The sequence below is a fragment of the Ipomoea triloba genome, chromosome 2, assembly GCF_003576645.1.
Source record: "Ipomoea triloba cultivar NCNSP0323 chromosome 2, ASM357664v1".
NCBI lineage: Eukaryota > Viridiplantae > Streptophyta > Magnoliopsida > Solanales > Convolvulaceae > Ipomoea > Ipomoea triloba.
Window position 1 is genome coordinate 27,050,896 of NC_044917.1, and position 23,901 is coordinate 27,074,796.

A 23,901-nucleotide genomic window follows, 5' to 3' on the forward strand; every position below is an offset into this window, starting at 1 on the left:
TAATATAGATAACTATGCTCATCTTTAGTGCATACTATTTCCAAATATCATATGAAGAAAATTGAATATGATTCATGATATTTGATTTGATATATGATTTTATAGTGATATATGCTTGAAAGAAGCAAATGAATATATCATCACTTTTGATTTGACCCATGATAAATGAGGAATTTATCACTACAATATATGGTAGTGCAAAAATGAATAAAGGCTCCGGAAGAGCCAATATATTATTTCCTGGAGGAACAAAATTGATGATTGATAATGCATTGTTCTTTCCAAAGTCTCACATAAACCTACTGAGTTTCAAGGATATTCGAAATAACAGATATCATGTGGAGACTATAAAAGAAGGAAATGAAGAACTCCTTCATATTACAAAGGCAATATTGGGAATGAAATATGCGATGAAAAATTCTATGCTCTTCCCTCTGATTTATATTGCACAAGAATAAGTGCTATTAAAGCCAATCTTATCGTAAACGAAAGGTTTACTGATTGAAATGATTTTAAGATTTGGCATGATCGATTGAGAAAAACAATCGAGAATACAAATGGCCATACCTTGAGGAAACAAAATATATTTTGAGAAGATGAATTCTCCTGTTCTGAATGTTCCTAAGGGAAGTTGATTATAAGGCCATCACCAACCATAGTTGGTATTGAATCACCTGTATAATTTATGAAGATCATTTCACGGCATTAGGGGGAGATATGAACCCTAATTATTTTAAAAATTTGAATGCCGAGAAATTTTATGATATGAAAGGATCTTCAAGGTGATATATGTGGACCTATACATCCACATTATGGACTATTTAAATACCTTATGATGCGACAACTAGATGGTCGCATGTATTTAAATACTTGATGGTCCTAATTGATGCGACAATTAGATGGTCGCATGTATGTTTATTATCATCTCGTAATTTGCGAGATTGCTTGCTCAGATAATAAAGTTGCAAGCAAATTTTCCTGACCATCCAATTGAATTAACCCGGATGGATAATGCTGAAAAATTTACATCCCAAGCTTTTGATAATATCACTTGGGATTGACTGAACTGAAGGTTCAGTAGATTATTAATTCCTGCCAAAATAGATATCTATTGATATATCTATTAATGATGTCTACAAGAGACATTCGTCTAAAAGACGATATACCCAGTGGTGCACCAAATAATTATTATATTGGGATGCGGAACAACCATATTTGAATGTTGATGAGAAATGTCCATCATCTGGTTGATTTTGAAATTGCCATGAATATGGGAGAAAGTTATGAAAATGTTGACAACACAATTGCCTTTATAATTGCTCAATCTGGATCCAGAGTCAGGCACGAGAAGTGTCTTGATTATTTGATATATAAATAAGCAAATTAGGCATAGCTCAGCTTGCTATTGTATTCTCTATATTATGTGTACACACCATTGAATAGGTGTTGGTACGAAAGAGAATAATGATATGATATAAAGCGAAGCTTAGAGCTCATGGGTTTACAAAGAAACCCATATGATATACTCTCCCATAATGGATGACAATAAGTTCCGCTAATTAATATCAATTGGCAGTAGATAAAAGTCATGACCGCATATTGATGGGTCATTGATACACATGATTTTATACCTTTATTTGCCCCACGAATCAAGAGTTTTTGTTGCTTAATTTCTTTACCTTGATACATTTAAGGCTCGTTTGTGTGTTATATTTGATCATATCTAGTTTATTCACAAATGAGGAGCAAAGGAAGGATTTTCAGTCATCTTGGACCATTTTTCGAGACATAAGGAATCCACCCCGGGCTGGAAAGGAGCAACAGAACAAAAGGAGTCAGAAGAGGACCAGAGGGCCGCATCACGGCCGTGATCCCCAGTACGGACAAGCAGTCGGCCACGCCGCATCACGGCCACGATCCCGGCCGTGATGGCGGCCATGACCCGGCTGTTGTCCAGTATTTAAGTCGCGTTTCTAATATTTTACAGAGTTTCGAACCCTAGTTTTAGCTGAGTGCAGTTTTTACCTTCTTTAGAGTTTTCCATAGTAGAGAATACAGCAGATTTACATCATTGAATTCAGTTTTGAAGCTTGGCATCATTGTGCAGACCAGATTTACTTTGAAGAATTGTTAGTAAAGTTTACCTTTTTATTCTTTAATATTGCAGCCATGTCTTCCATCTTTAATTCTTGCTTTGCTGTGTTTACTCCCATCATGAGGGAGTAATTCGTTTATGGGTTTGGATTAGGGGTCCATTGTTAATCTTGATGTTCGCTTTATGTTTTATTGCATAAAGGGATTGAATCTTTTACCTAGGGTTTATGTTGATTTGGGGATTTCTTTGCACTAGTTATTAGTTTGTGGCCACAATTAATTGCTAGTCTAGGAGAGGGATTCGTTACAACGACAGTTGGATGGAGACCTCGAGCCTTACCAATTTCAACCTAATTTTCCTGCTATGAAAGTAGAGGTAATTTTGGGGGCTTACAATGCTTAGGTGCTTAAGGTTATGATTGATGCATCACGACAGTGGGGCAATCTTAGCCTAATTCTCTTATTGATTACGAAAGTAGCTGAGTAGAATTCTCTTGTGCATTGCCCATATATCTCTTGGTTAATTATTCTTTCCCTAATCCTGAGTTTGCTAGAACATCAAGGTTACAATCCCCCTGATCTGGCCCATACTTTTATCATACAGTTTACACCTTAATCAATTGCTTTCCTTTACACCATTCAGTATTTGTTGCTTGGATTCTATAAATTCATATACTCTAGTGCCTGGTAATTCACACAGTTTCGTGCCATAACACCAATCCTCAGCGGAACGACATTACACCCTTTTTACACTCATCATTTGTGCTCATCACATTTTGGCGCCGTTGCCAGGGATTGGCTTATTTGGTTTTGATTGTGTGATTAATTTCTTACTAGCATTAGAGTTAGTGAATTTTAGGAGATCAAGTTTTATTTTATTGTTTATTCAGAAAAAGAAAAAAAAATATTCTTATTTGCACTAACCCATAACCAATCGTTTCCAAGAGTGTTTGTGATTGTTTTTGACATTAGGCTTCCCTCCTTTTATGCACACTAGATCGAGAGGGAGCACGAATCTTCGTCCCTACGATCCAAATCTTGAGAGGAAGTTAAGGAGGCAGAAGAAGAGGTTACTTGATTGGCTTCGAGAGTTTCAGGACTTCGAAGTTGACATGGAGACCGGAGCCAGTAGCAATACCGGACAACCTGCCCATACTGGTATTAACACACAGCACCCGGGGCAGAGAGAGACAGTTGGGGACAACTTTGGAGTTCGTGCCGATCCCCAAATTCCAAATGTTCAGGATCCGGCACAGAACCACATGCCTGATCCAAACCCAAATATCAATGTTGGGGGAGGATTGGGTGCTCAATTCATGCAGCAACAGCCTGTGTACCAGCAGCCAGGCTATGGGGTTGGGATGCAAAATCTTCTCTATCAGATGAATCCCAACCTGTTTCAGCAATTTGCCCAAGAGTTTCCACAAGCAGAGCCAATGGCCGCACATTTAGCCCCTGAGTTTACTAAAGAGGATTGCATTGTGTATCCAGGGATTGAGGCAAACAACTTTGAGTTGAAGACTCAGCTCATACAAATGGTCCAGAATAATCAGTTTGGAGGATCTCGGGTTGAGGACCCGAAAACCCACATAATTCATTTTGACCGTATCTGCTAGACCATCAAGATGAATGGTGTTCCTAGTGAAGCCATCAAGCTGAGACTGTTTCCTTTTTCCCTGAGAGATCAAGCACATCGTTGGTTGAATTCCTTTCCAGCCAACCATTTCATTACATGGGAACAACTCCACAAGGCTTTCATGCAGGAGTACTGTCCCCCTTCCAAGGTTGTCAAGCTAAAGAAGCAGATTCAGAATTTCCAGCAGTTTGGCAATGAAGATCTTCCTGAGGCTTGGACGAGATTTAAAGACTTGAGGAGGCAGTGCCCGAAGAATTTGATGACCCCAGGTGATTTTATTTCCTCATTCTATGAGGGATTGTCTAACCGGTCAAAGATTATTCTGGATACCTCATCCTTTGGGGGTATTTTCATTGATATGGGACCGGCAGCTGGAGAGCAGATGATTGAGAGGATCACCTCTAATAATACTTACTGAGAGCAGATGATTGAGAGGATCACCTCTAATAATACTTACTGGTACACTGAGGGGGATGATATCACCTCTAATAATACTTACTGGTACACTGAGGGGGATGATACACCCAAGAGAGAGAAGCCAACTGGGATGTTTGAAGTTGAAGACAAGATAGCTATGCAGGCTCAGCTGGATTCCATCCAACACATGCTAAAACAGATAGTGCAGGCCCCCACTCAGAGTGTCCAGGCAGTTGCTCAGCCTCCACTGATTCCCCAGAATTCTTATGGTTCTAACCCCTATTCTATGCCACAGGTACCTCTTGTAGTCTGTTGTGAAATTTGTGGTGGAAATCATACAGCTCAGACATGTCAATTGTTAGATTTCGGTAACCAAGTTCCTTAGCCTAATGTGGAGCAAGTTGACCTCATTGGGTATTCTAGACCACAGGGCCAGGGACAAGGTTATGGGAACTATCAGCAATAAGGAAGGAATCAGGTTGTTCCCTCTTGGAACAATCAGGGAAATCAAGTGAGAAACAATCCACCAGGATTTCATGGTAACCAAGGGAATCGGGGTGGAAACTAGGTCCAGTGGAGAAACAATCAGAACTTTGGGCAAAATAATCAGAATATAACTCAAGGGCAATTCTAGTAAGGAAACCAGAATTATGGGAACACTCAGGGTCAAGGTTCTTCTAGACCACCTCAGGATGTTGATATGCAGCTTCTCATGAGCACTATGATGGCTCAGTCTAGCAAGCTTCAAGCAGAGATAGATGGTCTCAAGGCTCAACAACAAGGAGGAGGTAATCAGTTTTCTAATCAACCTTCATCTTCAAATGGTAGGTTGCCTGCAAGTACAGAAAATCCAAGGAAGCAGGTGAATGCAGTGACCACAAGAAGTGGATTAGCTTTGAAGGATCCACCTTTTCCTTCGAATGATCCAGTGCCTGAGAAAACTGATGAGAAGAATGAGAGTATTCAGATTGAGGATGTTCCAGATGAGAGTGAAGAGGGGCCTGAGTTATAGAGAAACAGTGCTAAGGGGAAAGCCCCTATGCAAGATGAGAGTGTTCCAAGTAAAAAGCCTGAGAAGAAGAATAAGCAGATTGGTGACTCAGTGGTTCCTTGCAATCTCTTGCCATTCCCACAAAGGTTGTGGAGATCCAAGGAAACTGAGAGAGAGAATAAGTTCAAGAAGATGCTGGATAAGTTGGAAATTTCCATGCCCTTTGTTGATGTGGTGACTCAGATTCTTTCATATAAGAAATTCTTGAAGGATATTCTGAGTAATAAGAAGAAGTTAGAGAAGAGTGCTGTGGTGGATCTCAGTGAGGGGGCATTGGCATGTGCAGCTCTTCAACAAAAGTTGCCTCCCAAACTGAAGGATCCAGGTAGTTTTACCATCCCTTGCATTATTGGGGGATTTGTAGTGGGCAGTGCTTTATGTGATCTGGGTGCCAGTGTTAGCCTGATGCCATATTCCTTATGCAAGAAGCTTAACCTGGGCATTCCAAAGCCTACTACTATGACTCTTCAGATGGCTGACAGATCCATTTAGCGCCCAGTGGGGGTTCTGGAAGACATCCCGATGATGGTTGATCAGTACTTCATACCGGGAGATTTCGTGATTCTAGACATGGAAGAGGATGCCAAGGTTCCTATTATCCTTGGTAGGCCTTTTCTAGCTACTGCTGGGGCTCTCATAGATGTTAAGAGGGGAAAGCTGGTGATGGAGGTGGCTGGCCACAAAATTGAATTTGATATCTTTAAGATGGCCAAACACCAACCCTCTTACATCGATGAGTGCCATGTGATTGAAGTGCTGGAGCAGTGCAGTGCAGAGGTGGAGGAAGAGGAGGATGAGGACTCCTCTAAACCAGTTGCTGAGGAGTTGGAGGATTCACTAGAAATAGTGGTTTCTCTTACTCCATTCGAAGAGGAGCAGGCTCCGAAGGTAGAATTGAAACCTTTGCCTTCCAATTTGAGGTATGTATTTCTTGGCTCTAACTCTACTTATCCTGTGATCATCAGTTCCTCTTTGAAAGAGGAACAAGTTGAGGAGCTGTTGACTGTGCTCAGAAAGCACAGGAAGGCCATTGGGTATTCGATTGGGGATTTATCTAGAGGATTATGCCAAGGCTAGTGTGGAGCCCCTCAGGAGGCTAAACCCCAATCTGAAAGATGTTGTTAAGAAAGAAATTTTTAAGATGTTGGATAATGGTATTATCTACCCTATTTCGGATAGCAAGTGGGTTAGTCCTATTCATGTTGTTCCGAAAAAGGGCGGTATTACTGTTGTTGAGAATGAGAATAATGAGTTGATCCCTACTAGACTTGTCACTAGACATCGCATGTGCATTGATTATAGAAGGTTGAACAAGTCTACTAGGAAAGATCACTTCCCCCTCCCTTTCATTGACCAGTTGCTGGAGAGAATGTCCTGCAACGAATATTTCTGTTTTCTAGATGGTTTTTCAGGTTACTTTCAGATTTCAGTCCACCCGGATGATAAGGAGATGACTACGTTCACATGTCAATATGGCACTTATGCTTTCAAGCGTATGCCATTTGGCCTGTGTAACGCACCAGCAACATTCCAGAGATGCATGATGTCCATTTTTTCAAAGTTTGTGGAGGAGATTATGGAGGTGTTCATGGATGATTTTTCTGTCTATGGGAAGTCATTCAGTGAATGTCTCTCTAATCTCGAGAGGGTGCTGTGCAGATGTGAGGAAGTGAATCTTATGCTCAATTGGGAGAAGTGTCACTTTATGGCTTCAGAGGGCATTGTTCTGGGCCACAGGGTGTCTGCTAGGGGAATTGAGGTAGACCCAGCAAAAATTGAGGTGATTGCTAAGTTACCACCCCCTAATTTGTGAAGGGGGTGAGGAGTTTTTTAGGTCATGCTAGGTTCTACAGAAGGTTCATTAAAGATTTCTCTGGGGTTGCTAAGCCCCTGACACACTTGCTTGCTAAAGATGTCCCCTTTGATTTTGATGATTCTTGTCTTGTGGCTTTTGAAAAATTGAAAAATGCTCTTTGCCATGCTCCCATAATTCAGCCCCCTGATTGGTCTTTGCCTTTTGAATTGATGTGTGACGCTAGTGATTTTGCAGTAGGGGCTGTGTTGTGCCAGAAGAAAGAAAAAAGTTATCCTGTAATTCATTATGCTAGTCATACGCTTGATGATGCACAAGTAAACTATGCTACCACTAAGAAGGAACTGTTGGCAATAGTGTTTGCAGTTGATAAGTTTAGGCCTTATTTGATGGGAAGCAAGGTAATTGTTCACACTGACCATGCAGCTTTGAGATATCTGTTCCAGAAAAAAATGCTAAGCCACGATTGATTAGATGGATTCTCCTGCTGCAAGAGTTTGATTTGGAGATACGAGACAAGAAGGGCACTGAGAATGTGGTTGCTGACCATTTGTCCAGGCTTGAAGGCCGGGAGAAAGATGAGTTACCCATTGATGACACTTTCAGAGGTGAGACATTGTTGGCTGTGAATACCTTCGTACCATGGTTTGCAGACATAGTTAATTTCCTGGTGGGTGGTTACATTCCGAAAGATTTTGATTACAATAAGAAAAAGAGGTTTGTGCATGATGTGAGAGATTATTTTTGGGATGAGCCACTACTGTTTAAGAGGGGTCCTGATGGTATTGTGAGGAGGTGTGTTCCTGAGGAGGAGTTTGATAGTGTTCTTTTTCATTGTCATGCTTCACCTTACGGGGGACACATGAGTGCTGATCGTACTGCTTTGAAAGTTTTGCAGTCAGGATTGTTTTGGCCCACTTTGTTTGCTACTGCTAAAGACTTCGTGAGTAGGTGTGATAGATGCCAGTGGACTGGCACTGTTAGTAGGAGACATGAGATGCCCCAGAGAGGAATTTTAGAGGTTGAGATATTTGATGTCTGGGGAATGGACTTCATGGGTCCGTTTCCTCCTTCTTTTGGTAATGAGTACATCCTGGTTGCAGTGGATTATGTGTCTAAGTGGGTGGAAGCAATAGCAGCCCCGAGGAATGATGCAAAGACAGTGGTCAAGTTTGTGAAGAAGAATATTTTCTCTCGGTTTGGTGTGCCTAGGTCCTTTATCACTGATAATGAGGCTCATTTTTGCACTAAGTTGTTGGAGAAGCTTTTGGTTAAGTATGGGATCTATCACAGGTTGTCCACACCATATCATTCACAGACCTGTGGACAAGTTGAGCTGGCAAACCCATATCATTCACAGACCTGTGGACAAGTTGAGCTGGCAAACAGAGAAATCTCACAGACCTGTGGACAAGTTGAGCTGGCAAACAGAGAAATCAAGTCGACCTGTGGACAAGTTGAGCTGGCAAACAGAGAAATCAAGTCCATTCTGGAGAAAGTAGTGAGTCCTAACCGGAAGGATTGGTCACTGAAGTTAGATGATGCTTTATGGGCTCTCTGGACTGCATTCAAGACTCCTATTGGTGTGTCTCCTTTCAAACTTGTGTTTAGGAAGTCATGCCATTTACCAGTTGAGTACGAGCATAAGGCTTATTGGGCAGTTTCGAAGTTGAACATGGATGAGAATTTGTCTAGAGAGAAGAGATTGTTGTCATTGAATGAGTTGGAGGAGTTCCGGATGGATGCTTATGAGAATGCCAAGATCTACAAGGAGAGAACAAAGTACTTTCATGATAAGAGAATCCTAAGGAGGAGTTTTGAATCGGGTGATCAAGTATTGCTATACAATTCCCGATTGAAACTGTTCCATGGGAAGCTCAAGTCTAGATGGTCAGGACCGTTTACGGTGGTTGAGCAATCTCCATCGGGTGCGGTCACTATTGTTGGCACTACTGGTGATCCATTCGTGGTTAATGGCCAAAGGTTGAAATATTTCAATGTTCCAGAATCAAAAGAAGAGATGGTTAAAGTAGTTTGGGATCTCTTTATTCCCATCTACACTTGATGATCACATGGCTGAGTCGAGCTGACGACAGTAAACTCAGCGCTTCATGGGAGGCACCCCATGTTATCCTTTACTTTTTGCATTTCGCTTTCTGCATTTTTGTTATTTAATTTTTAGTTTGGAGTAGAGTAGGATTTTTCTTGCTTAAGGGGTGTTTCTTAGTTTATTTTGGTGAGGAGTGTGTATTAGTTTGCATTTGGAAGAGTGGGGAATAGTTAGATTTGAAGAGGTTAGGTGTTGAAACAGGTAAAAAATGCTCTAGGACTAACTTGCAGGTGAAACCGAGCTTGGGCGCGAAAAAGGACAAAATTGCGCAAAGCGGAGCCTGGATCACGACCGATGTCACGGCCGTGACCCTGGTCGGGATGCCGAGGCGTCGATTTTCGGAATAACAGCGCAAAACAGAGACCTGGGTCACGGGCCGCATCCCGGCCGTGACCCAGGCCGTGACGGTTGTTCCAGATTTCCAGTGTTGAGAGCACTATAGAGAGCTCTGGGTCACGGGCCACATCCCGGCCGTGACCCAGGCCGTGATGGCGTCCGGAGAATTCCAGTGTTGAACAGGGTGAAGGAAGGCTCTGGGTCACGGGCCACATCCCGGCCGTGACCCAGGCCGTGATGGCGTCGGAAATTCCAGTGCGTACAAGTGAAATAAGGGCTCTGGGTCACGGGCCGCATCCCGGCCGTGACCCTGCCCGTGATGGTCCAAGGGAGATTCCAGTGCTGAACGAGCTATTTAGGGCTCTGGGTCACGGGCCGCATCCCGGCCGTGACCCAGGCCGTGATGCGTTGCCGAATGATTTTCCAAAAAAAATAAAACTAAGGCCCAGGGTCACGGCCCCGATCCCGGCCGTGATGGCGGACTGGGTTATAAAACCCAGTCCGCGTTTCCCCTTCCTTTTTTCCCCAATCTGAAACCCTAACCCCTTCTCCCAATTTCTCTCCACCCCCAACCTCCATACACCAAATTGGACCTCTTTGCTTGTGATTGCTTGCTCATTCTTGCTCCATATCATCTTCTTCCTCCTCTTAACAAGGTTTGAACTTCAATTCTTTACTTTCAATGCTATTTTCGAATTTTGTTGGTAGTGTTCATATGGTTCCTATAATCTTTGGTTTGTTGGTTAAATGTTGTTAGTTTAAGCATGTTTAGGTTTAATGTTGTTCATTACATGATGGAGAAGCTTGCTTAGTGCTTTAATGGTGTTCACATTATGAATTTGGGTGAAACTTTGAATACCCATTTGTATATGAATTGAATGTTGATTGTGGATGACCTTCTTGATAGTTTTAGGATTGTGGAGTAGTTGTTGCTAGTTTGGCGATGATTCTTGAGCAATTTNATTGCTATACAATTCCCGATTGAAACTGTTCCATGGGAAGCTCAAGTCTAGATGGTCAGGACCGTTTACGGTGGTTGAGCAATCTCCATCGGGTGCGGTCACTATTGTTGGCACTACTGGTGATCCATTCGTGGTTAATGGCCAAAGGTTGAAATATTTCAATGTTCCAGAATCAAAAGAAGAGATGGTTAAAGTAGTTTGGGATCTCTTTATTCCCATCTACACTTGATGATCACATGGCTGAGTCGAGCTGACGACAGTAAACTCAGCGCTTCATGGGAGGCACCCCATGTTATCCTTTACTTTTTGCATTTCGCTTTCTGCATTTTTGTTATTTAATTTTTAGTTTGGAGTAGAGTAGGATTTTTCTTGCTTAAGGGGTGTTTCTTAGTTTATTTTGGTGAGGAGTGTGTATTAGTTTGCATTTGGAAGAGTGGGGAATAGTTAGATTTGAAGAGGTTAGGTGTTGAAACAGGTAAAAAATGCTCTAGGACTAACTTGCAGGTGAAACCGAGCTTGGGCGCGAAAAAGGACAAAATTGCGCAAAGCGGAGCCTGGATCACGACCGATGTCACGGCCGTGACCCTGGTCGGGATGCCGAGGCGTCGATTTTCGGAATAACAGCGCAAAACAGAGACCTGGGTCACGGGCCGCATCCCGGCCGTGACCCAGGCCGTGACGGTTGTTCCAGATTTCCAGTGTTGAGAGCACTATAGAGAGCTCTGGGTCACGGGCCACATCCCGGCCGTGACCCAGGCCGTGATGGCGTCCGGAGAATTCCAGTGTTGAACAGGGTGAAGGAAGGCTCTGGGTCACGGGCCACATCCCGGCCGTGACCCAGGCCGTGATGGCGTCGGAAATTCCAGTGCGTACAAGTGAAATAAGGGCTCTGGGTCACGGGCCGCATCCCGGCCGTGACCCTGCCCGTGATGGTCCAAGGGAGATTCCAGTGCTGAACGAGCTATTTAGGGCTCTGGGTCACGGGCCGCATCCCGGCCGTGACCCAGGCCGTGATGCGTTGCCGAATGATTTTCCAAAAAAAATAAAACTAAGGCCCAGGGTCACGGCCCCGATCCCGGCCGTGATGGCGGACTGGGTTATAAAACCCAGTCCGCGTTTCCCCTTCCTTTTTTCCCCAATCTGAAACCCTAACCCCTTCTCCCAATTTCTCTCCACCCCCAACCTCCATACACCAAATTGGACCTCTTTGCTTGTGATTGCTTGCTCATTCTTGCTCCATATCATCTTCTTCCTCCTCTTAACAAGGTTTGAACTTCAATTCTTTACTTTCAATGCTATTTTCGAATTTTGTTGGTAGTGTTCATATGGTTCCTATAATCTTTGGTTTGTTGGTTAAATGTTGTTAGTTTAAGCATGTTTAGGTTTAATGTTGTTCATTACATGATGGAGAAGCTTGCTTAGTGCTTTAATGGTGTTCACATTATGAATTTGGGTGAAACTTTGAATACCCATTTGTATATGAATTGAATGTTGATTGTGGATGACCTTCTTGATAGTTTTAGGATTGTGGAGTAGTTGTTGCTAGTTTGGCGATGATTCTTGAGCAATTTNGATAGTTTTAGGATTGTGGAGTAGTTGTTGCTAGTTTGGCGATGATTCTTGAGCAACCAAAAAAAAAAAAACTAGTTTGTTTTAGATACTCATATACTCCACAATCCTAAACCCCTTTGTGCTTTCAAATTGGCTAACCCTCACCCCATGGATATCTTTGGTGTGAGTTGTTTGCAGATGCGTCCCCGTAATAGGAAGAAATCAGTTGCACAGAGGCAACCCGCAGCTCCGCCAGTGCCTGACACCCACTGCATGATCCAAAGCTCTTTGAGAGGTTTAAGTTCTTTTCCGAGCGACAGATATTCAAGCCGTACGTCCTCTCTTTGGACGTTGCGGCCCACTTTGGTATTCGGAATGAGGTTGCTGACTTGGTAGACCTCCCAGAATGGAGGTACTTGTTGATGGAGTTCAATGAGGACACACAAGGACTTGCTAGTTGAGGCAATGACTACGATGAAGCTTACAAAATTTGATGGCCTCACTAGTAGTGTTTGTGTTCAGTTTCACATTGGCCATACGCTGTTCCGGTTCAGCCCGAATAACTTGAGTGACTTGATGGGTTTCGGCCCGGTTCAGCAGCTCACGGAGGAGGAGAAGTTTGACCGATATGCCAATGTTCCTAATGTTCAAGAGTTCTGGGAGGAACTCACATATGGCACCACAGTGTTCAAGAGCTCCCATAGTCGCTCCTCTGAATTCCTTAAATTGGAGCACAAGTTTATGCAATATCAGCTGGGCCACTCCATCACAGGCCGCTTTGATGCTACGAGCTCCGTGAATCACGCTGACTTATTCTGTCTATATGGCATGGTCAAGCGTGTTCGGCTACGCATGGGAGTGGTGGTGTGGAATTTGATGAAGAATCAGTATTACATGCGTGGTACGGCTTTGTATCTTGGGCCGTATTTCACGCGGATCCTCCGAGCTACACAGCAGATTGTCTTGACTACACCCAGGGCTCCGGGTATGCAACCTCTCACAGCGGCAGCTGTGGGGAGAATGGGGTAGAAGATCGCGCCAAAGCGGCCACGCACTGATGATATGACTGATGTGGCTGATGCTAGGAGGGAGGAGGAGGCCTATGAGGCCAATCCTGATGCTGCAAGTCCTGGCCATGTTGAGGCAGGCGGGAGTTCCTATTCTGATAATTTCCAGCAGCAGGTTTTGGCCCAGCTGGCGGCCATGAATATGAGATTTGACCGCATTGATGACCGGCTGGATGAGATGGCGGCCGAGAATGCTGTGAGCCGCGCTGAGGCCCAGGCCTACTACGAGTGGATGCGTGGGCATTACCCACCCCCGGGGGGCCCTTCGTTTCCACCTTATGATCCCTCCTCCATGGGATGATGTGCTTCGTGAAATTTCTGACACTCTACTCTTTTATTTTCTGTTATTTCTGTTTTTAGTTCGTTTTGATTTGTATGATGCTTAAGACTTCAATTCTGTTATCCNGATAGTTTTAGGATTGTGGAGTAGTTGTTGCTAGTTTGGCGATGATTCTTGAGCAATTTGCGATGTTTGAGCCGAACTCTAGGTTAGGTTTATTTATTCCAAAAAAAAAAAAACTAGTTTGTTTTAGATACTCATATACTCCACAATCCTAAACCCCTTTGTGCTTTCAAATTGGCTAACCCTCACCCCATGGATATCTTTGGTGTGAGTTGTTTGCAGATGCGTCCCCGTAATAGGAAGAAATCAGTTGCACAGAGGCAACCCGCAGCTCCGCCAGTGCCTGACACCCACTGCATGATCCAAAGCTCTTTGAGAGGTTTAAGTTCTTTTCCGAGCGACAGATATTCAAGCCGTACGTCCTCTCTTTGGACGTTGCGGCCCACTTTGGTATTCGGAATGAGGTTGCTGACTTGGTAGACCTCCCAGAATGGAGGTACTTGTTGATGGAGTTCAATGAGGACACACAAGGACTTGCTAGTTGAGGCAATGACTACGATGAAGCTTACAAAATTTGATGGCCTCACTAGTAGTGTTTGTGTTCAGTTTCACATTGGCCATACGCTGTTCCGGTTCAGCCCGAATAACTTGAGTGACTTGATGGGTTTCGGCCCGGTTCAGCAGCTCACGGAGGAGGAGAAGTTTGACCGATATGCCAATGTTCCTAATGTTCAAGAGTTCTGGGAGGAACTCACATATGGCACCACAGTGTTCAAGAGCTCCCATAGTCGCTCCTCTGAATTCCTTAAATTGGAGCACAAGTTTATGCAATATCAGCTGGGCCACTCCATCACAGGCCGCTTTGATGCTACGAGCTCCGTGAATCACGCTGACTTATTCTGTCTATATGGCATGGTCAAGCGTGTTCGGCTACGCATGGGAGTGGTGGTGTGGAATTTGATGAAGAATCAGTATTACATGCGTGGTACGGCTTTGTATCTTGGGCCGTATTTCACGCGGATCCTCCGAGCTACACAGCAGATTGTCTTGACTACACCCAGGGCTCCGGGTATGCAACCTCTCACAGCGGCAGCTGTGGGGAGAATGGGGTAGAAGATCGCGCCAAAGCGGCCACGCACTGATGATATGACTGATGTGGCTGATGCTAGGAGGGAGGAGGAGGCCTATGAGGCCAATCCTGATGCTGCAAGTCCTGGCCATGTTGAGGCAGGCGGGAGTTCCTATTCTGATAATTTCCAGCAGCAGGTTTTGGCCCAGCTGGCGGCCATGAATATGAGATTTGACCGCATTGATGACCGGCTGGATGAGATGGCGGCCGAGAATGCTGTGAGCCGCGCTGAGGCCCAGGCCTACTACGAGTGGATGCGTGGGCATTACCCACCCCCGGGGGGCCCTTCGTTTCCACCTTATGATCCCTCCTCCATGGGATGATGTGCTTCGTGAAATTTCTGACACTCTACTCTTTTATTTTCTGTTATTTCTGTTTTTAGTTCGTTTTGATTTGTATGATGCTTAAGACTTCAATTCTGTTATCCTATTTCCTGTTTTCGATTTGGTTCTCTGCTTTCTAGTTAGTTTGTTTTTAATTCGTGGGGTTTTGTTTGTCCATCAGGGACTGATACTGTAAAATTCAAACACCAAGGAAAACCGGAAAACACGATCTTTTATTAGCTCAAGGATCCAAACCCGGTTACAAGTCAAGAAGTGCTCAGAGTGCTCGGCTGGTCGGCAGTGGGCTTCCCTACTGTCCGAGCTCTCTTTGAGTCTTAGTTTAGAAACAGCCAAAAGATCCCCTCCTCTCCTCATAAATGCGCTATTTATAAGGGAGAGAAGTGTGGTTGCCGGACCTCCGGCATGGCGGGAACGTGGCGCGCATGCGCCCGCCTCACTCTTTGCCCAAGCGGGAAGGAGTACGTGGCAGTCCTTGACACGCCGCGTCGTGAGCCCGTCGGGGGCACTGTTCGGCCCGTGACGGCCGAGCCCACGTCAGCCTTCCGACCGNCCGAGATGGGCACCTTGCTCCCATCGGCCTCGAAGGCCATAAGGTCGGCTGACCAACATAATCGGGCACCTTACTCCCGAGATGGGCACCTTGCTCCCATCGGCCTCGAAGGCCATAAGGTCGGCCTCGACCCTTAGTTCAGAGCAACGATGTCCTAAACAAACTGAGCCGAAGCTCTTCATTTAACAAACATAGACTCGTTACATTAGGGGGGGCTTCTTTCGGCCCGATTACATCATCCATCATCCTAGTTAATGGCGAAAAAGCACTAAATGCTCCGAGTTCCAAATCCGATCGACCGGCCTCCCCGTGGTGGTTTCCAACTTGTAGGTGCCAGGTCGGATTACGGCGGAGATGACATGCGGCCCTTCCCAGGTTTGTGCGAACTTTCCACCGTCATTTGGCCGGCTGGCTTTCCGATCTCGGAGAACGTAATCTCCCACTTGGAAGTACCTCGGTCGAACTCGAAGGTCACGGGACTGCTTTATCTTGTTCTGATACTCAACTATTCTCCGGGCCGCGACCTCCCTTCTTTCCTCCACGGCGTCAAGCTCTGCAATCATCATTCGCTCGTTGTTAGCCTCATCGTAACCTCGCTCGCGGGATGTCGGGATCCAGGCTTCGATCGGCAGTCGAGCTTCAGCTCCGTACACCAGTGCAAAGGGGGTTTCCTTGGTGGCCTCCCGAGGAGTTGTCCGATACGCCCACAGTACGTAAGGCAATTCATCTGCCCAGCTCCTACCGGCATCAAACAGCTTCTTCTTCAGTCCATCTAGGATCGTCCGGTTTGCGTTCTCGACCTGACCATTTCCTTGGTGGTATGCCACAGACGATCGGATGGACTTTGTGCCGACCGTAGCTAGAAAGTTTTGAAAATATTGGCTCTCAAACTGCCTTCCATTGTCCGTGATCAGGTGCACGGGAACTCCGAAGCGAGCGATGACGTTCCTCCATATAAAGCGCGCGCACTGTTGGGCCGTTATGGTCGCCAAGGGGTCCGCCTCAATCCACTTTGAAAAGTAGTCGATAACCACGATCACGAACTTCTTCCGAGCTGCCACCATCGGGAACGGGCCTATGATGTCCACCCTCCAGCGAGCGAATGGGATTGCCGTGCTAATCGGTTGGTAAAAGGTCGCCGGCCGACCAGGAGTCTTTGCGAACTTCTGACTGTTAGGAACATCATGTAATAGGTTTTGATGATACCAACTGTTAAGTAGAAATCCCCGAGTCTCGACGCATAGGCAAAAACGCTGTAAGTTCGACAAGTAAACCAAGAGCGAAAATACAACCGAGTAACTTTGAGCTCAACTCGGAAAATATTTAAGCTTGAGGTAAATTTGTTTGAACATCTTAGAAGTCTCGTGTATTGTAATCATATAGACAGATCAGAAGAAGGCATGGGACAACACTGGAGGAATAAGGGTCTGCGAGACATCAACTAAGTCTCGAGACATAAGCAGAGTTCGAGAGGTAGGACCTCTCGATACAGTTATCCAGTTCGAGACATAAACAGAGTTCGAGAGATAGACCTCTCGATATTTGAGTTCGAGACATCAAGCGATCAAGATATCAACCTTGGTCTCGATACACTAACAATTCTCCAACAAAGCTGAATGACGGTCATACTTAAAGTTTGGAGAAGAAGAATATCATGGAGATGGAATAATGAAGAGGTGCCGAACGTGAAGATTTCAAAATGGGCGGAAATGGATGACACGTCAGATTTCCACCACAAACGGTCAAAAGGTGCACCAATGCTGAAGTGGTCTGATTCCCTACAATCAAGGAATAATGGGAATATAAAAAGAGTAACTTTTACCAAAAGACAAAATTGGAGCATGGACTCAAGAAAAGTGAACTATGGAATATTCACTACAAGACAAAGAGGTTCAAGTTACAAGATCACCACTCCATGAAATATGCTGAAAATACGCAAGACCCATGATCAGCATGGAGACAAATTTCAAACGGAATAATTTTCCCTCCAACGGAATTATTCCTCTACTCTCATATATAAGGACGTAAAGACACAGAAGAAAAAAAGGGGAAAAGAGAGAAAAAGGAGTTAAAAAGAAAAGAGGTTCGAAATTCTTAAGAAGTGTCTGTCTAAAACGTTCAAGTGCAAGTGCTCAACTTGGAATATCATCCTGATATTCAAAACAGCGAGAAAACACATCTTAGTGTTTCAAGAGAGTTACAAAGCTTAAATTGTTATACATCCAGAAGGTGACCGAAGCTGCTCTACATCGAAGTTGATTCAACGATAGCTTGTGGTCAGATTGGAGCCTGTTACATTCAACTGTGACAACCAAAAACACCTTGCTTTGGATTAAGCAAGAGAGGTGGAGTAACCTGGCAGCTGTCCGAGTGAAAGAAACCTGAGGCTTGACGCGGGCTTGGTGATCAAAGGTCAAGTGCTCGAGAGGTGGAGTAGCTGGAAGCGGGGAGAAAGACCTTGGAGAGGTAGAGTAACCTGGGAGCTGTCTTGTGAAGATCCTGAGGCTTGACGCGGGCTTGGTGATCAAAGGTCAAGTGCTCGAGAGGTGGAGTAACAAGAAGCGGGGCGAAAAACCTGAGGCTTGAGGCGGGCTTCGTGATCAAAGCTCAAGCGCTCGATATTGTACTAAAAAGGGAAGTTTTTAGTGCAATCCTTCCAGGGAGTTTCTGGAAGAAGAGTGGACGTAGGCGGGTTGGCCGAACCACTTAAAAATCTCTCTTGCATTTACTTACTGTTTTTATCTCTCGCTAACCTCTCGATTGCACTGCATATAAACGCACTTCTCGAACTAACTCAAACTCGTGCTAACTAAAAGGGGATAACATTTCCGCTGCGCATAAAACTTTGTCTTCACCTCGTGAGGTATCGAACCTAAACATCCTAAGTTCAATACACACGAGAGGTTGAAAAGATTTGCAAAATCTTATACAAGTCTATTCACCCCCCCCCCTCTAGACTTGTACCCCATCCCCTTGGGACCAACACTGACAAGGCTCGCAGGCTCTGACAAGGCTTTCACAATCTAGTTGGATGGACGGCCAATAATATCCCATAACCATGATCCGGCGTGCGAGCGACCTGCCCCCCTGATGTGCCGAGCACAGGCCCGAGTGCAACTCCTTCATGACTATATCTGCTTCGAACGCGTTTAAACACCTCATCAGTGGGCCCCCATAGGATCGTCGGTATAGGCGGTCGTCCACGATCTGAAATCTGGGTGCTCGGAGCCGCACTTTGCGCGCTCGGTCTTCTTCTTCAGGTATTTTCCCATCTTGAAGGTATTCTTTGAGGTCGGTGATCCATGAGTCCTGTTCCACTCCGACCGGCTCAACTTCAAAGGAGTCGATGCATGGCGCAACCGCTTCCTCGATGTGAGCTATGTTCGATATATGCTCGGGGGCCTCATGTACCAGCCGAGACAACATGTCTGCATCGGCGTTGTCTGACCTGGGAATGTGGGTGAGCTCGTGGGCTTCAAACTGTCGCAGGACGGCCAGCACTCGATCCTTGTAGATCATCAGTTTATCTCCGTTGGTGACGAACTCGCCACTAACCTGTCTGACGACCAGCGCGGAATTCGTTTTTGCTCGGATGGCCTTCGCCCCCAGTTGTCTTGCTCGCTGTAACCCGGCGATTAGGGCCTCATACTCGGCCTCATTGTTGTTCGGCGAGAAGCGGAGCAAAATAGCATAGTAAGCTTTGAAGCCCTCGGGGGTCGTGACGACTATCCCTGCTCCCGCTCCCTTCTTCCCGCTGGACCCGTCGGTACTAACTTCCCACCATTCAGGGGCATAGGGGCTATTCTGGTCGGCTTCAGCGTCTCGCGCGGTGCATTCCACCATGAAATCAGCTAGAGCTTGGGCCTTGATGGATGGTCGGGGTTTATACTCCAATGCAAACTGCGTCAACATCATGGCCCATTTGACCAGGCGTCCCGAAGAGGTTGAGGTCCTGAGGATGGCCCCAATCGGCTGATCTGTTAACACTCGAATATTCAGACGTTGAAAGTAAGGCGTCAGTCGTTTCGCCGCCGTGACTAGCGCGAACACCACCTTCTCCAGCCGAGTGTATCGGAATTCCGGTCCCTGCAAAGCATGGTTGACGTAGTACACTGGTCGCTGTACTCCTTCATGATCCACTCGGCACAAGACCGCATTGACGGCCCGGTCTGAGACAGCGAGATATACCTCCAGATCTTCCCCTGGCTCGGGTTTTGACAGGACGATTGGGGACGCCAAATAAGCTTTGAGATCTTCAAAGGCTGCCCGACTGTCATCATCCCAAGTAAAGCCGTTGGAATTTTTCAAGATCTTGAAGAAGGGATGAGCTCGGTCTGCTAGCTTGGAGAGGAACCGGCTGAGCGCGGCCAACCGGCCGGTGAGTTGTTGCACTTCCCTAATGCTGGTCGGGGGTCTCATGTCCAAGATGGCTTGGATTTTGGCCGGGTTCGGCTCTATTCCCCGTCTGGTCATCATGTAGCCCAAAAACTTCCCAGTCTGCACGGCAAAAGTGCACTTCTTCGGGTTTAGCCTTAACCGATGGTCGGCTCGAACAGTGCTCTTGACGAGCATATCGTCGATGTAAGCTTCCATAGATCGTCCCAGCAATCCTCCGAACACTAAATTGATCATCCGTTGGTACGTAGCCCCGGCGTTCCTTAGTCCGAACGGCATCACTCGGTAACAGTACAATCCATCCGGCGTCACAAACGTTGTCTTCTCCTCATCGGCCTCGGACATCATAATCTGGTGATATCCTTTAAAAGCATCCATGAAGCTCATGAGTTCCGCTCCGGCCGTCTCGTCGACCATCTGGTGAATGCTTGGGAGTGGATACGGATCGAGGGGGCAAGCACGGTTAAGGTCGGTGTAGTCGATGCACATGCGCCAAGCCGGGGGCTTGGGCACCAAGACTACGTTCGCGACCCATTCCGGGTATGTAACCTCTCGGATATGTCCTGCCGAGAGCAGGGCCTTGACTTCCCCCTTAACGAACTCGCGTCGATCAACGGATAGGTGCCTTTGCTTTTGTTTAACAGGCTTGGAGGTCGGACTGACGGACAGCCGATGGCATATGACATCTCGGTCGATTCCAGGCATGTCCTCCGGGCCCCAGGCGAAAATGTCGGCGAACTCTCGCAGCACGATAAGGATCGATCGCCTTAGGTCCGGGTCAAGAGACGTTCCGATTCTGACGCATCGTTCAGGTCGCTCCAACTCCAAGGGCACTTCTTCAACGGGCTCGGAGGGCCCAGGCTGCTCCTTCTTTTCCTCATCCTTTCGTCGGGCAATGGTATTCACACGAGACGTGCCTGCGGCTTGCTTCTCCACTGCCCGGACGTAGCACAATCTGGCCGACCGTGGATCTCCCTGGACTGTCCCGACACCTTCCGGGGTCGGGAACTTCATACACAGATGAGGCATGGAGATGATTGCCTTCATCTGAGCTATCCCCGGGCGTCCTAAGATGACATTGTGCACACATGCCAAATTGACAACGATGAACTCCATCTCTATTTTCAAAATTTTCGGATAAACTCCGACCTCCACCGGGAGGACGACCATTCCCTCAGGATGGACCATGTCGTCCGTAAAACCCGACAGCGGTGTTCGGACCGGTGTTAGTGCTGATCTTTCAATTTTTAACTTTTGGAAGGCCTCTAAGTACAGCACATTAACGCTGCTACCGGTGTCTACCATCACCCTTCGGACCTCAGCTCCGCAAATGTCAACAGTGATGACCAGTGCCTCGGCAGAATGATCTCCTCCAAGGGGAAGGTCTCGGTCGGTGAAGGTTATCGGCTTGTCTTTCATTCTCTTCTCAGGTTGACTAGTGCTGATCGAACATACAGGCAGGTCCCTCGACCAAGCTCGTCGGCGCTCCGAGTTATCACCCCCCTCTGGCCCGCCAAAAATAACGTGAATGATTTGTTTCGATCCAGCGGCAGGAGGGTCATGGTTGGGTTCTGGCCCCTTATCCTTCTTCTCCTTGTCAGATTTCTTAAAGTATTTCTTCTACCCCCGGCGCCGGTTCTTCTTTTTCTCGGCAGCGAACTGCGCCAATTCTCCCGAGCGCAAGAGATCTTCAATCAACCCTTTGAAGACATGGCATTCATCAGTCTCGTGCCCCGGTTCCTGTGATAAGCGCAGTATTTGTCCTTGTCAGGTCCATCTCTCGCCNGCCGGGTTCGGCTCTATTCCCCGTCTGGTCATCATGTAGCCCAAAAACTTCCCAGTCTGCACGGCAAAAGTGCACTTCTTCGGGTTTAGCCTTAACCGATGTTCACGCATGACTTGAAAACACGCTCGGAGGTGGCCTGGATGGTCGGCTCGAACAGTGCTCTTGACGAGCATATCGTCGATGTAAGCTTCCATAGATCGTCCCAGCAATCCTCCGAACACTAAATTGATCATCCGTTGGTACGTAGCCCCGGCGTTCCTTAGTCCGAACGGCATCACTCGGTAACAGTACAATCCATCCGGCGTCACAAACGTTGTCTTCTCCTCATCGGCCTCGGACATCATAATCTGGTGATATCCTTTAAAAGCATCCATGAAGCTCATGAGTTCCGCTCCGGCCGTCTCGTCGACCATCTGGTGAATGCTTGGGAGTGGATACGGATCGAGGGGGCAAGCACGGTTAAGGTCGGTGTAGTCGATGCACATGCGCCAAGCCGGGGGCTTGGGCACCAAGACTACGTTCGCGACCCATTCCGGGTATGTAACCTCTCGGATATGTCCTGCCGAGAGCAGGGCCTTGACTTCCCCCTTAACGAACTCGCGTCGATCAACGGATAGGTGCCTTTGCTTTTGTTTAACAGGCTTGGAGGTCGGACTGACGGACAGCCGATGGCATATGACATCTCGGTCGATTCCAGGCATGTCCTCCGGGCCCCAGGCGAAAATGTCGGCGAACTCTCGCAGCACGATAAGGATCGATCGCCTTAGGTCCGGGTCAAGAGACGTTCCGATTCTGACGCATCGTTCAGGTCGCTCCAACTCCAAGGGCACTTCTTCAACGGGCTCGGAGGGCCCAGGCTGCTCCTTCTTTTCCTCATCCTTTCGTCGGGCAATGGTATTCACACGAGACGTGCCTGCGGCTTGCTTCTCCACTGCCCGGACGTAGCACAATCTGGCCGACCGTGGATCTCCCTGGACTGTCCCGACACCTTCCGGGGTCGGGAACTTCATACACAGATGAGGCATGGAGATGATTGCCTTCATCTGAGCTATCCCCGGGCGTCCTAAGATGACATTGTGCACACATGCCAAATTGACAACGATGAACTCCATCTCTATTTTCAAAATTTTCGGATAAACTCCGACCTCCACCGGGAGGACGACCATTCCCTCAGGATGGACCATGTCGTCCGTAAAACCCGACAGCGGTGTTCGGACCGGTGTTAGTGCTGATCTTTCAATTTTTAACTTTTGGAAGGCCTCTAAGTACAGCACATTAACGCTGCTACCGGTGTCTACCATCACCCTTCGGACCTCAGCTCCGCAAATGTCAACAGTGATGACCAGTGCCTCGGCAGAATGATCTCCTCCAAGGGGAAGGTCTCGGTCGGTGAAGGTTATCGGCTTGTCTTTCATTCTCTTCTCAGGTTGACTAGTGCTGATCGAACATACAGGCAGGTCCCTCGACCAAGCTCGTCGGCGCTCCGAGTTATCACCCCCCTCTGGCCCGCCAAAAATAACGTGAATGATTTGTTTCGATCCAGCGGCAGGAGGGTCATGGTTGGGTTCTGGCCCCTTATCCTTCTTCTCCTTGTCAGATTTCTTAAAGTATTTCTTCTACCCCCGGCGCCGGTTCTTCTTTTTCTCGGCAGCGAACTGCGCCAATTCTCCCGAGCGCAAGAGATCTTCAATCAACCCTTTGAAGACATGGCATTCATCAGTCTCGTGCCCCGGTTCCTGTGATAAGCGCAGTATTTGTCCTTGTCAGGTCCATCTCTCGCCGGGGCCGGAAGCTGAATCATTTTGCAGGACTGAGCGTACTCCAAGATCTACCCGATTGGCCTCGATAAGGAAGTGTAGATCGGATTCCCATCCTGATCCTTCCTTCGGGAATCGGGCTGTTGTCTCACATCTCTCCGACCTTGTCCTCCAGTCTCCAATAGGCGCTTGGCAGCGTTGGCCTCTTCGGCCACCGCGTGATCGGCCATCCTCTTCAAGGCTTCTAGATAAGTGTTTGGCTGATGAAGAACGAGGTCCTGATACAAAGGCCCCGCCCGTAGTGCAGAGAGCAGTAGGTTGACCGCGGTGCGATCGTCTACCGGCCCTATCTCCGCCACAGCGGCCTTCCACCTCTCGCTAAAAAGGGTCAAGGACTCGCCTTCTCGTTGCTTGGCCTTTTCCAAGGAAGTGAAGTGTTTCTTAACAGCCCGAGAAATCGCAAAACGGTGGATGAATTTCCTCGCCAGCTCGGCGAAATCGGCAATGGATCCCGGTTCGAGTGAGGCGAACCACTCGGCCGCCCGACCAGTCAAGGTCGA

The 23,901-nt window shown here is 46.9% G+C and overlaps 1 protein-coding gene across 1 annotated transcript; it reads right to left on the reverse strand.

Moving 5' to 3' along the window:
* Window positions 1-15,654: 15,654 nt before the first annotated feature.
* LOC116010999 lies at window positions 15,655-21,217 on the reverse strand. Its single transcript, XM_031250486.1, has 2 exons — window positions 18,483-21,217; window positions 15,655-16,573 (listed from the first exon to the last, which is right to left on the reverse strand). Exons 1-2 carry the CDS (start codon window positions 21,215-21,217, stop codon window positions 15,655-15,657), a joined length of 3,654 nt encoding a protein of 1,217 aa, XP_031106346.1.
* Window positions 21,218-23,901: the final 2,684 nt, after the last annotated feature.

What these genes read in the sequence shown, in the direction of transcription:
- LOC116010999 (XM_031250486.1), bottom strand. Translation starts at nt 21,217, where the DNA reads ATGAAAGACAAGCCGATAACCTTCACCGACCGAGACCTTCCCCTTGGA. An exon ending in TCGGCACATCAGGGGGGCAG is followed by an intron (nt 16,574 to 18,482) that starts GTCGCTCGCACG and finishes TGTTCCTAACAG; the next exon opens with TCAGAAGTTCGCAAAGACTC.